At 42.9% G+C, this 12493-nt stretch overlaps 1 protein-coding gene across 1 annotated transcript in view; it reads left to right on the top strand.

The window, feature by feature from the left end:
* UBASH3B (ubiquitin associated and SH3 domain containing B) overlaps positions 1-12493 on the top strand; it is a 764382-nt gene that overhangs the window by 462055 nt on the left and 289834 nt on the right. The window contains exon 6 of the mRNA XM_078681838.1: positions 9165-9373. Coding sequence (XP_078537964.1) covers positions 9165-9373 — 209 coding nt within the window. The remainder of the gene's footprint in view (positions 1-9164; positions 9374-12493) is intronic.

Below are 12493 nucleotides of genomic sequence, written 5' to 3'. Positions count from 1 at the left end.
GACTATATATTAGATCAACAAAACTTCAATATAAAGACTGAGGGCCTCATATGATGTCAGTCGGAAAGGCTCCGAACTGCATTCGGATTTTCCTAACCTGTGTTGGAATCCATGTTTCTGACCCACTTGGAAACACTTCCGACCGACCTATTACGAAGGAATTTAACCCTTTAGGTTCCGACCGGCATTCAGAGACTCTGAGTCGGTCAGAGCCGAATCATACAGCTCTACGGACTGCGTTTCCGACTGACCTATTATGATGTTAGATACAGAGGGCCTTTCCGAATCGGACTGTTTGACACAGAACGGCTGTCAGAAACTGAATTTCGGGGCCTGCAGAATGCCCCCATCATCTGGTGGCCTATGGTTGGGGCCCGTGGGGGTACCCATGGGACCCCTCTTTACAACCATGCACAGTGTGGCAGGCACCATGGGCTGCCCGCCATAGGGTGTAAGGTTTTCCGCAACCACCCCTTTTTAGGTCGCCGTGATTTCTTTCAGCAAGGCCCGCTTTCAGTTGTTTCCAGAAGCTAGCCATTCAAGAACATAGGGCTTTTTAACATGTAATTTAAGGTGCTCTCTCTCCTGCAAGGGGGGTGCTCTGCTGCTTTTTAAGTGCAGGTGCACTCTGTAGTCAATCGCACACGCCGTCCTGGTAGGTTAATGTTCCTAAATACCATCCCTTTCATACTAATTTGTGCGTGCATCTTTGCTTTCCCACGCCTCCACCCTTATTAATCATTCCAATAAAATTTTTTATTTTTAACTGCCCGCATTTCGGGCATTTAATTGTTAGATTTATGGTCAACTTCTTTTCTGCATAGAGCGACACATACTTCCAATTACACAGTAAATGCGTCAAGCTGAGTCCGTTTTGAGAAGAGTCAAGGATTTTACTGACCCTGCAAGAGTGCTCTCCTGGTCTGTTTTGTTTCGTCAGCTACCTGCTGCTACACCATCGGGCTTGCAGTTCTGGTGTACTTTGTGGCTGGTGTAGTTCATATCTACCAATATTGAGATGTTGACACAGCACTTTTCCACTCTTTCCTTCGGAGATAAACAATGTTAATACCATGCTTAACCCATTTGCTGCTTCAAACGTTCGAACGCCAGTGCGGAATGTTCTATTAAGCGGGCGGGGCCGCGTCGGCCAACGGACGTGCACAGCACTACTGAGGTAGTACTCGCGACGGCCGTTTGCCTAGAGCAGCAGCAAACGGGTTAATTGCACACAAGGAAGGTCCTCAATTATTTGCTTTTAAGGCCAATTTTATGGTAATGCTTTCGAGGACAGATCCAAGTAACCAGTTATGTAAGTTTTTTCACGTCAACATTATATCTATCAGCCCTTAAAGGATACAGTTCTTCTGAGTCTCTGGGCCTCATAATTCCAGTACTAGTACGAAATGTCAGTTTTCTTTGTTTATCACCCCATAAATATCTAAAATATAGTAAAATCTATTAACTAACTGCATTTTTTTAATCGTAACATAGCAGTCTCAGTGAGAAATTTACACCACGTGGCAATTTTGTTCCTTTCCTGCTGTCTTTAATTAGCATGTGATAAAGTTCAGACGTGGTGTTTATTTACATTGTTAGTGACTTAAATGGCTCTGCAACATAGTTGTTTTAATACTAATGCCAACTGCTTATCAATTGTAGATGTTGTAGAGAGGATGTAGCCTTACGGCAAGAGGGTCGACCTCGAAGCTGGGGAACCAGGTTTGAGTCTCGGCAACGACGCTCAACATCCTGTGATTCTGAGCAAATCACTTAATCTCCCCGTGCCTACCAAAATGAATGTGTCCTTCTCTAACGAAACTAGTGCTCATGTAAAGCGTACATAAAACAAAACAAAAAAGGTCTTTTTGCAACAAAAACGTTGTCATTATTTCAGCTACAGGTTTTAGGAGTTAACCTGCAGCCTGATTTTGTGTTGTTACTTATATATTTCCTATTCTTTATACAGTCATTAAGGCAACACACTGACTTTTTTTATTTTATAGATGCAGCATAAGTGTATACTTGGTATTTCCCCATAATGCACTAATTATGACCTTTAAAAGGAAAGTGAGCTGCATGTCATTTGGTCCCATAAGTGTGTTAACCTTTAGTGCGCATTATATGCAGAATCCTTATTGTGACCACTTGGGTTAAGCTTGGACGTTTTGTTTTTCTTTGTGTTGGCCCCAGTTAAGCTGACTACAGCAAACCTTCGCCAGGACAAACCTCCTTCCTAAGGGTCACACAAGTCTCATGTCTATGGGTGCATATGCTCATATCGCTGAAATGCCGCTTCTTCTGTGTCTCACATGGTCATGTGTTGGCCTGGTGTTTTGAGTACAAGAGCTCTCAGTTGTCTGACTACCTCATATCAAGCCTCTTTCGCAGCACCCTGTCTAGCTAGCTGCTTGTAACATAATGCTCTCATTTTTAGCGTGCATATAATATTCAGGTAGTTCTTCCATATGTGCTCTTCCAATTGTCTCCTGCAGTGGTGTAATTTCATATATGTCAAATTAGCACTCCACTGCAAACAATAAATATAATTAAAAAACAGAGTCATTTACAATGCCAAAAGCTCCAACTTTTAATAATGCGAGACCTATTGCATTGCAAATGCTTATTTCAATAGGAGCCTGTGCTGTCAGTCAGAACACAGGCTCCCATTGAAGTCAATGGGGGTCCGCCGAATAGTGTGTGGAAACATCGTAATCGGTTGGTCGAACTCGCTGGACCCGAGTCGGTCAGTAACGATTCCGACAATGAGTCGGTCTGATTGCTTTCCGACTGACATTGTAATGAGGTCCTGATTCTTCTTATAGCATCAGTAAATATTGGTTAGGCTTGCTCACAATACTGCATCTAATCTCCTAAACCTGCACAGTTATATATGCTGATGGCATCCTCGAGCATGACCACTCTTATTCACAAGGAGTTTGTGGAAACAGATCTAGCTAATCTGATAGAGACTTCTAGCAATGGATTGATTATTTTAGAATTATCTCCAGACGTCAGACTGGATCTGGAATTTTTTCTTGAGCAGTACCCCTGTGTGTAGGTAGGGGGATTTGTTTGACTCTGCATGGTATAATCTGTGTCAGACATGACGTTTGTGGTGCCTATATAGGTGCCTCCCAGGTGTGGTCTGACATAATTTATTTTCCAGTCAGCCAGTGCAGATCGTGGAAGAGCTACCCCTTAGTAACTTTTTGACTAAGCTTTTCCAATGTTTTGTCGAACTCTTTTTTAAGGTCTTAACTCCTGGTATGGCAGATATGTCATCGAAGAAGTCTTGCTTCAAGCCCTGAGGTGCCTCTCACACCTTATTTGCGTTTGGTGCGTCAAATGAGACCATGACCTAAAGGCATGTCTTGACTGCCACGCCATGCATCCAAGGTCTTGAGAGACGATCCCTCAAGCTCCTGGTGGCTCGAAATGCGATGCTCAAGGTCCCGGTTGAGAAGAAGGTCCCAGGAGTGATCATGGAGTAAGAGGACGGCATCGCACTCCAAGTCATCAAACGGTTCAGGTAAGTCTCAGTCCCACAAAAAGAAAAAGAAGACAAAGAGTACTTCGACTTCACCTCCTCCACCGTCCGACGTGACAAGGGAGTGCCCCTCTAGGCCAGGCTCCCCGGTTGAGCCAGCACCTGGGTGACCCTGTACCGTCTCACGTTTCTGGGAGCTGGAGCTCATGAAAGAATGCAAGAGTCTCTTGAACCCGAATAATACCAGCCTTATGACCCCTTGGACTGTTGTGAGGATCTGAGTGACGCCAGTGGGCTGGACATTTTTCCAGAGACTGGCATGATTTCTTACCCTAAGGTGGCTACTGATGAGGAAGTTTCATTTGTTATTATGGTGCAGAGGACAGCTGAGGTCCTAAACCTTAGTCTACCCTCAGGGGCAGTGAAGAGTAATGGAATTGCTTCAAACGGGAGTGTCCCCTTCCAAACTGCTTCTCCCATTCAACAAAGCACTTACTGATGTCCTGCTTGGGACCTGGACCAAGCCCAACAAAGGAGCTCCAGTGAACAGGACAATTGCCTTCCGCCTTGGCCCCGCTCCAGTGTATTCCAAATTCCCCACAGAACACACTATCTCGAAGAACTTGGTGGTCCAAGCCTCTACTCTCATGTTAATCCTTGTGTATTCCCAACTGCACACCCAGATTGGGAATCCAAGAGGCTGGGCAGTTTAATTGAGAAGATGTTTTCTTCCACTAGCCTGGCATTCTCTCAGTGAACACCACATGCCTTTTAAACCTCTACTCCCACGCACTGTGAGATACCGTTGCTCAAGTGCTGCCAATAGTCCCAGGGGAGACCCCGGCCGTACTGTCCCACACTGTTGCCGACGGGAGAGATGCTGGTAAATTCGCCATTAGATTTGGATTAGACACCACTGACTCACTAGGCATTGCAGTTTTGTTGCAAGTGGCCCTGCGTCCCCATGCCTGGTTGAGGATTACTGACTATTCTGGGGCTGTCGAGACATCATTAATGGACATGCGCTTTAAATGCCCCGTCTCTTCGGAGACAAGGTGGATTTGGCACTGGAGCGCTTTAAAGGACAGCTGGGCTATGGCTAGGTACTTGGGCTTTTCCATGACCCCTCGTCATCCTCAATCCACCTTTCACTTTTTTCATGGCCACAGAAGGGGCACCAGCCCTGTACTTACCATCCCAGCTGCTGCGTGCACAATCTTTCCAGCCTCTGCATGGCTGTGCACGTGGTTCCTTCAGGCACAGTGGGTGGGTGCCCAACGATTGGGTCAGTCCACCACTAGCCGCAGATTCAATCCCTCATAGTCGGTCCATTTACTATCATGGTCACACAGTGGGCAGCAGGATTTGCCATCACCTACCTAACTGGTAGTACATATCATCGGCCAGGTGGGTTTTGCAGATTGTCCGAAGGGGCTACTCTATCACCTTCAAGACTACCCCTCCCTCAATGCCACTTGCTTGCAACAGACTTCTCCACCAGAAAGTGATGGCTCTTTTGGCCAAAGGAGCCATAGCAAGAGTGCCAAAGACAAAAGTGGGTTGTGGTTGCTATTCCCGCTACTTTCTCGTGCCCAAGAAAGTAGGAGGCTTTCGTCCTATCCTGACTTGCACTTTCTCAACTTCTTCCTCAAGAAGGAGAAGTTCAGAATGCTCACTCTTGCTCAGAGCCTATATGCCCCGGACCCAGGAGACTGGATGGTAGCGGTGGACTTGCAGGATGCATATTTCCATATTCTCATCCTTACTGCCCGAAGATGTTACCTGCGGTTCACGATAAGCCACAAGCACTTAAAGTTTGTTGTGCTCCCTTTTGGCTTCACCAGCGCTCCTTACGTATTCACCAAGGTGATGGTGGTGGTTGCAGCTCATCTGCAGAGATTGGGGGTATCAGTCTTCCCCATATATCGACGACTGGCTGTTGACGTTGGGCTTGCTCCAGGCTGTTATCTCCCACCTCCAGACTATGGCAGCCCTCCTGCATTCACTTGGGTTCATTATCAAGATGCTAAAATCACACCTAACTCCTTTCAAATGCTCACTTTCATTGCTGCTGTTCTGGACACTCTGCAGTTTCGGGCCTATCATCCTGAATGGCGAGTCCAGGACATTCATCCTGTGATACCAATGTTTCGGCTTCTATCCTGGATTTCGGTGAGAGTGACTATGGGGCTGCTGATCCTCATGCCCAGATGCTGATGACACATGACCATTGGCATATGCGGGCTCTGCAGTGGGAATTTAAGTAACAGTGGGTGGAGCATCAGGGCAATCTCTCTGACGTGGTCCAGAAATCAGAGGGAACTGCGAAAGATCTACAGTGGGGTTTAATGAACTGCGATTGGGTCAGAGGCGTATCCCTCTCCCTTCCGCAATCAGATCTCACAGTAGTGTTGAAGCTCTGAGCCATCTGTTGGGCATTGAAAGCCTTTCTACCATCCGTCCAGGGAAGGCTTGTGCAGGTGTTCATGAACAACACCACCAGCATGTGGTACAGCAACAAACAGGGCTGTGTGAGGTCAAGGACCCTTTGTCAAGATGTCCTGCATCTCTATACATGGATAGACCTGCAGGGCATATCCCTGGTTGTTCAACATCTGGTGGGTCCTCTGAATGCCAGAGCAGATAAACTCAGCTAAATATGCCTTGCGGATCACAATCCCTAAGCACGCCAGGTATGCCCAGACGTAGGTCCCGGGCTCACTGTGACGCTGGAGTGTTCCCATGAGGCACAGGGTCAAGACTGATTTGCATATGGCCAGGTCTAACCTGGGGTGGCATGGTGAGCAAACGAATGATGGATTAAACCTAGATCTCTTGACTAGGGGTAAATGTTTTGATTTGTTCTGCATTCTGTCCATCAATTTGGTGTCTTTTGCGGATCACAAATGGCATCTACATCCAAAGGTAGTGCAAGGTCTCTTTCAAGAGTGGGGAGAAACTTGCTTAAATCTGTTCCGAGCCCCTTCTGGTAGAAACTCTATCTAGCAGCAGATTCCTTACTGATCCACCCATTTTCCCCACTGTGTGAACAGATTTCTAGGAATAGAGCTTTCCCCTTTCTGGGTCCTAGTTTTCCACACCAGTGGTCAGTTACTTCGTGGCTCTGCACTTGGTGGAAAGTCTCAAAAAGTAACCGACAGCAGCGCACCTGGGAGGTGCCTATATAGACATCGCAAACGTAATTTTCAGTGGGACGACACCAACAACGCCACGCAGAGCCAAATGGCACTACCTGCTGGTGTGCAGGGATACTGCTCACAAAAGCCAGATCCAGTCTGATGCTTGGGGATAATTCTAAGGTGAGGAATCTGCGACTAGATAGAGTCTCTACCAGATAATGCATTACCAAAGGTAAGTAACTTGTTCTTTCATTTTTCACTTTTACATGTCCAAAGTTTTACAAAGAAAAGAAACAATAAAGCATTTTCAAAGTTTTTTGAAAAGATCTAATCCTGGTTAGTAAAACATGAACTGCAATTATTAGACAGATGAAACACATCATTGTTATAAGCATTATCAGAATTGTAAAAGACAAAAAAAGTCAACCATGTTAATTGTTCCTAATGTTAATCCTATCTATCTCTCCTCTATTGAGCGCATGATGGGAGTATCCTTCTTCCAGAACCAGTGCATTAACAAACACACCCTGTCCCAGTGTGCAAGCCTGCACACATCTCTGCTTGCACAGCTATCTTCCTTCCTAGGATAAATGTCAGGGCCTGAAGAGCTGCATCTCTGTCAGAGCTCTCAGCAGTTTTCCTGATAACTGCGGTGCCTCTCTCAGAATTCAAAACGGATGCTGTTTAAATAGTAAAAACACTGGCCATAGCGCATTTTGCTAGGATGCACAATAACAAATTTACTTAGTCTGGAGAGAAAGAGTTGTCTCCTATGAGCACATAGTAAAGGAAGGACATTGCGTTCTAGTATGTGTGTCCCTGGAACTAACAGTGCAGACTGCAGAGAAACCATGTCTAACATAAATAAATGTGTGTCATTATCTCAATATTAGTAAAAAAACATGCACAAACCAATATCTTAAAAAGACGCTAAGCTAAAAAAGAAAAACTAAAATGGAGACAAAGGGCTTTATAACGAGTTTGGTGGTCCTCCTGTCAGCCTGCCACCGCCGTGCCGACAGGAAGACAGCCAAGTCGTCGTGCGCCCGCCTGCTGGATTATGACCTCAATCCATGGTGGGCGGGCGGTGTTGCAGCAGTCTCATGGCTGCGGCTGTTTAAGGCTCATAGGAGAGCCTTAACAGCAGCCTGCCGCCGTGACAGTGCCTGCAGCACATACCTGCATGGTGTGGTACGCACCATGTCATGCATGCCATACCCATACCGTGCAGGAACAGGGGTGCACAACATGTGCCCCCCTGCATACGCCCCCAGGTCCAGAATCAGCAGGGGGCTCACTTCCATGTCCGCCACCCTTTTCATGGCGGGCTCACCTCCATGAAAAGGGTGGTAGAAATGAAAGTCAGAATATGCTTGGGGGTGCTGAAGCAGCACCACAAGCATATTCCTGGCTCTTTCTGTAGAGCAACCACAGCAGGATCCTGGATCCCGGCAGAGGCAGCGGTCCTGTGGTGGTCTGACTGTCACACTAGGAATGCTGCGGGCGGACCCGCAGAGGTCAGACCGCCACTGCAAGTATGGTGGTCCTGAGGACAGCCGTACTCATAATAAGGCCCTAAATGTAATCCCTACAACACATCCTGCCTGTTCCCAAGCACTCTTGATTGCCTCTACCTTTTTCTGGCAAATCATACAGAAAACATGTATCTTGCTTTCTCCTATGAAGAAGTATCAAGTTTTCTAATGGACCTCTCCATTAATAAGGCTTAGCATCATCCAGATAGAATTTGTTTCTGCCACTGCTAAGAATACGTGAACACATTTGTAGCCTGGTTCTAGACAACTTTCTTCCCCCGTTTCCTCCACATGCAGCACTTTATGGGCACTCTAAATAAATCAAGTATTTTCAATATGGCACAACCAAAATCTCAGTATGGCATTAATTGATTTGATGCACATCAGAATATAAGGCAGCTTCATGCATTACATAGACCTTATGATAAACATTAGAATATAAGACTTCTTCATGACTCCTATAACATGTCACATATAGGGTCAGAATTTCTGAAGAATTCACTGCAGATATACACTTCCATCAGATCCCTGCAATCGGCAGGTGCTGATCTTCTTGTCGTCCCAAGAACCTATAGAAATAATTGGGGCAACAGAAGTTTTGTAGTTGCTACAGCCTAGCTGTGGAATTCTCTTCCCTCTCAGATCAGAGCCGGTCCCACTCTATTGTCATTTAGGAAACAAATAAAAGCTTGGCTCTTCAATTAGTAGGCTTTTTTCATCTAGGCCATGGCCCTGCCTTCTGGAGCACTTAGCGCAGAGACACCTATGGGTATTTGTGTGCTTTATAAGTTGTTTTAACATAACATAACATTTGTGGTGCCTGTTTTTGGGCAAATTACCAAAACCAGTTCCTACCTTTATCTTTTTCAAAGGCTATAACTTTGTGCATTTTTTTCATACACTGGTGTTCTGACTTAATCAATATTGTTTTTATGTTTGTTCTTTGTATTGCAGGTAATGTATTCATTAGCATCTCATTAACGTATTCCTGTTTTGTAGACCCTACAAGTAATATACCCCTACATGCCGCAAAATGACGACGAACTTGAATTGGTTCCAGGGGATTTTATTTTCATGGCGCCAGTTGAACAAACGAGTACCAGTGAAGGTTGGATATACGGGACATCACTTGCAACTGGTTGTTCTGGATTATTGCCAGAAAATTATATTTCAAAAGCAGATGAATGTGGAACTTGGGTGTTCCATGGGTAAGAAAGGATTTTTCTGCCTCTTGTTTCTCTTCACTCCTCCAATACATGTCATCCTTCTTGTGCTTTAAAATGTTAAGTAGTCACACCACTTTATATAGTCATTTACTTCTTGGGTCAGTTAGAGACAGATAGTTTTCATAAATATTATTTCTAACGTTTACGAGGGCAATTAGGATATTGACTGGATTTGGGTGATCTTTCAATGTATTTTTACCCTCTGTACATATATTCTTTGTAGGAACGAATAAAAATAGTATTGCCCAAATGGGAAGATTAAAAAACAAAGTAGATAAACAAATTGTTTAACACTTGAAATAAAACCAAATGTACAGCTATTATTGTAAGTTGTATTTCACGGTTGCATAGTCAACATGAACATAACTACATTCAGACACTACCAATACGGGTAACCACTTAGAAGGCCAGACCTTCCATCTTTTACCAAATAACTCTATTTATTCCTAGCCTAATATTTGACAATGATTACTGTCAAATGTGAAACAAATTGGCAAATTTTTGTCCAAGGTCTATATAAGGAAATAAGAGGATATAGAGCTTTGTTAGGACAGTAACAGTGTTTGGGTGTTTGTGTATCTACATGTGTACCTGTTGACCTATCAATGTGTGTGTGTATCTGTCTGTGATTAGATGGGAAACATCCTTTACAACGAAACTTTTACAACGCAGTGCTTTTACAACGCAGGTTTTACAACGAAAACCATTACAACGCATTGCGCTGGGGGGCGCTCTAGGATAGGGAATAGGTTTAATTTACTATCCAACACCTTCCCTAGTGTCCACGGGAACTGGAGTTGGAATAGTAAATTAAACTATTAACTATCCAGCACCCCAAAGCGCTATGCGCTGTAAAGGTTTGCGTTGTAAAAACTGTGTTGTAACAGCATGCGTGGTAAAAGCATGCGTTGTAATGTCATACATCCTGATTAGATGTGTGCATATCTGCGTGTGTGAATGTATGTCTGTACGTAGCAATGATCGTGTGCATGCATGTGTGTGTCTCTCCATGCCTGTGTATGATTATAACAGAGTGCGTGTATGTGCATGTGTGTAAGTGTATGTCTGTAGTTGTGTACTCATGTCATAGGATGGACTGGTGTTTGTTTGTGCACAAATAATGCATGCTGTATATAGTAGAAAAACTAACTGACATCTGGAACCGTCCTTGCACAACACATATTCCCAAAACAAAAACTGTGGTTCACCTTGTTTGAAAAACTGTCTGCAAAGTAAATATTATAATCTATGACTTATTTAATTGATGTCTGCTCGTTCATGTTACTCAGTAGAAGAGAAATGATAGGGTACACATAAAGAGCACTTCCAACAAGCATTTCCAACTGATGAGGTATCTCAGATTATGCACAGATGTAAATGCACATGCCGGTGAAATGTGGATGAGAACAGCCTTTGCTGAAAGTGTATGTATGAAACACCACTAGCTTAAAATTGGTTTAAGCAGAGATTGCCTTATAAAACTGACAATGCAAACGGAAATTTGGTGAAATATATAATTGAAAAGTGATTGGCGGTACGTTTCTTCCTGATTTTATTTATATTTGGGCCATAAATCAAGAGCTATGCATCTTTGTTAGAGCATCAGTTGAATGTGAAACCCTTGAAGCTCTTAATTTAACTTAATGCACACAAGTTTAAAAAGAAATATGATTTTAAATTGTACTACTTAGTGTGTTCTGAACAAACATTCACTTTATGGCCAATACACCACAAGACAAAATACAAGCCATATTGGTGGTATTTTTCCGCATTAAGGCGTTCATTAGGAGTGGCCAGTAGGGCCTGTAACAGCATTTAGCTTTCTCGAATTATGATTTCCGTAGGGTGAATGACACAAATATTGGGTCAAACATATTGCATGACATGAATATTGGGCCAAAAATGTTGTCCCTACAAAAATATCAGATAACAGAGTATTGGAAGTAAGAATGTTGTTTATATACAGCTGGGTCTGGTGGCTCAGTGAACTAATGCATCCCCTGCAGGGGCCTGTGTTCGACCTCATGGTCACAGGTTCAAATCCTGGTGGGTCCAATCAGCCTTACCTCCAACTGAGGTCAATAAAATGAGTACCGTTGGATAACAATAAACATCTGTTATTCAGCGCCAAGATACCCAAGGGTCAGCGATTGCTTTACAAGAAACACATGTTATATATTATAGCTTTTAAAAATATTGTTATATATAATATTGTTGACTCTAATAAAGTTGTATTAAATATCATTTTTAATTAATTAACTATATAGTTGTTATATTATTTTCAGTTAATCGTATTACTGTAATTTTCTGTACATCATTTTAGTACATTTTGTAATATTTAATGTGTAAATATTTTTTTACATTTAATTAGTAATTTAAAATTTAGTAGCAGATTATTGGGTTTGTAGAAGAATAGGATGGGCAGTTATTTATGATTGTTTTGAATTTTAAATCTATAATGTTAATAAAATATTTAATTATTAAATATTAATCATTAAACATGTGAATTGCTGAATTGATATATTTTCATTTTAATTATTCAAGTGTGTTTTGAGATTTTAAATGTACATTTTATTTTTACTTGTATTGTAAATTAATAACGTATATTTTAGATGCAGGTTGTTATGGTTTGTAGAGTAATAGGTTGGGAAGTTCACTTTTTTATGTTATGTAAATATTTTATTGGTAATACATTAATTACATTTTCATTGATAACTTGGGATGTAAATTCCATATGTGTATTATGATTTGGTTAATTGTTGATTCATTGACCCGAATGTTTAATAAACTTTGTAACATATGTTTTATAGGTGAAACTGCTTTCAATTTAGTTTAATTTAATTATTACCTTGGTAATGTTATGTTAATTGGTTTCATACTGCGCATGCTTACCCTAGCAGGGTTTCCCGGCGCAATGCTAGTAAAACAAATCGGGTACAGATTATGAAGATGGTTCCTCTTCCAAGACGTTTAGAACAACCAGGTTTTCAACCTCTTCTGGAAAGTCAGAAGAGAATGGCAGGGCCTCAGATCCGGGTGGAGGGAATTCCAAAGCTTTGGGCCTAAAAAGTAAAAGGCTCGACCTTCATGCTGGGATCTCCT

The sequence above is a fragment of the Lissotriton helveticus genome, chromosome 3_1 (assembly GCF_964261635.1).
Source record: "Lissotriton helveticus chromosome 3_1, aLisHel1.1, whole genome shotgun sequence".
In the NCBI taxonomy this organism is placed as follows: Eukaryota; Metazoa; Chordata; class Amphibia; order Caudata; family Salamandridae; genus Lissotriton; species Lissotriton helveticus.
The sequence above is the reverse complement of the archived record's forward strand: the minus strand, read 5'-3'. Positions and strand labels throughout refer to the sequence as shown.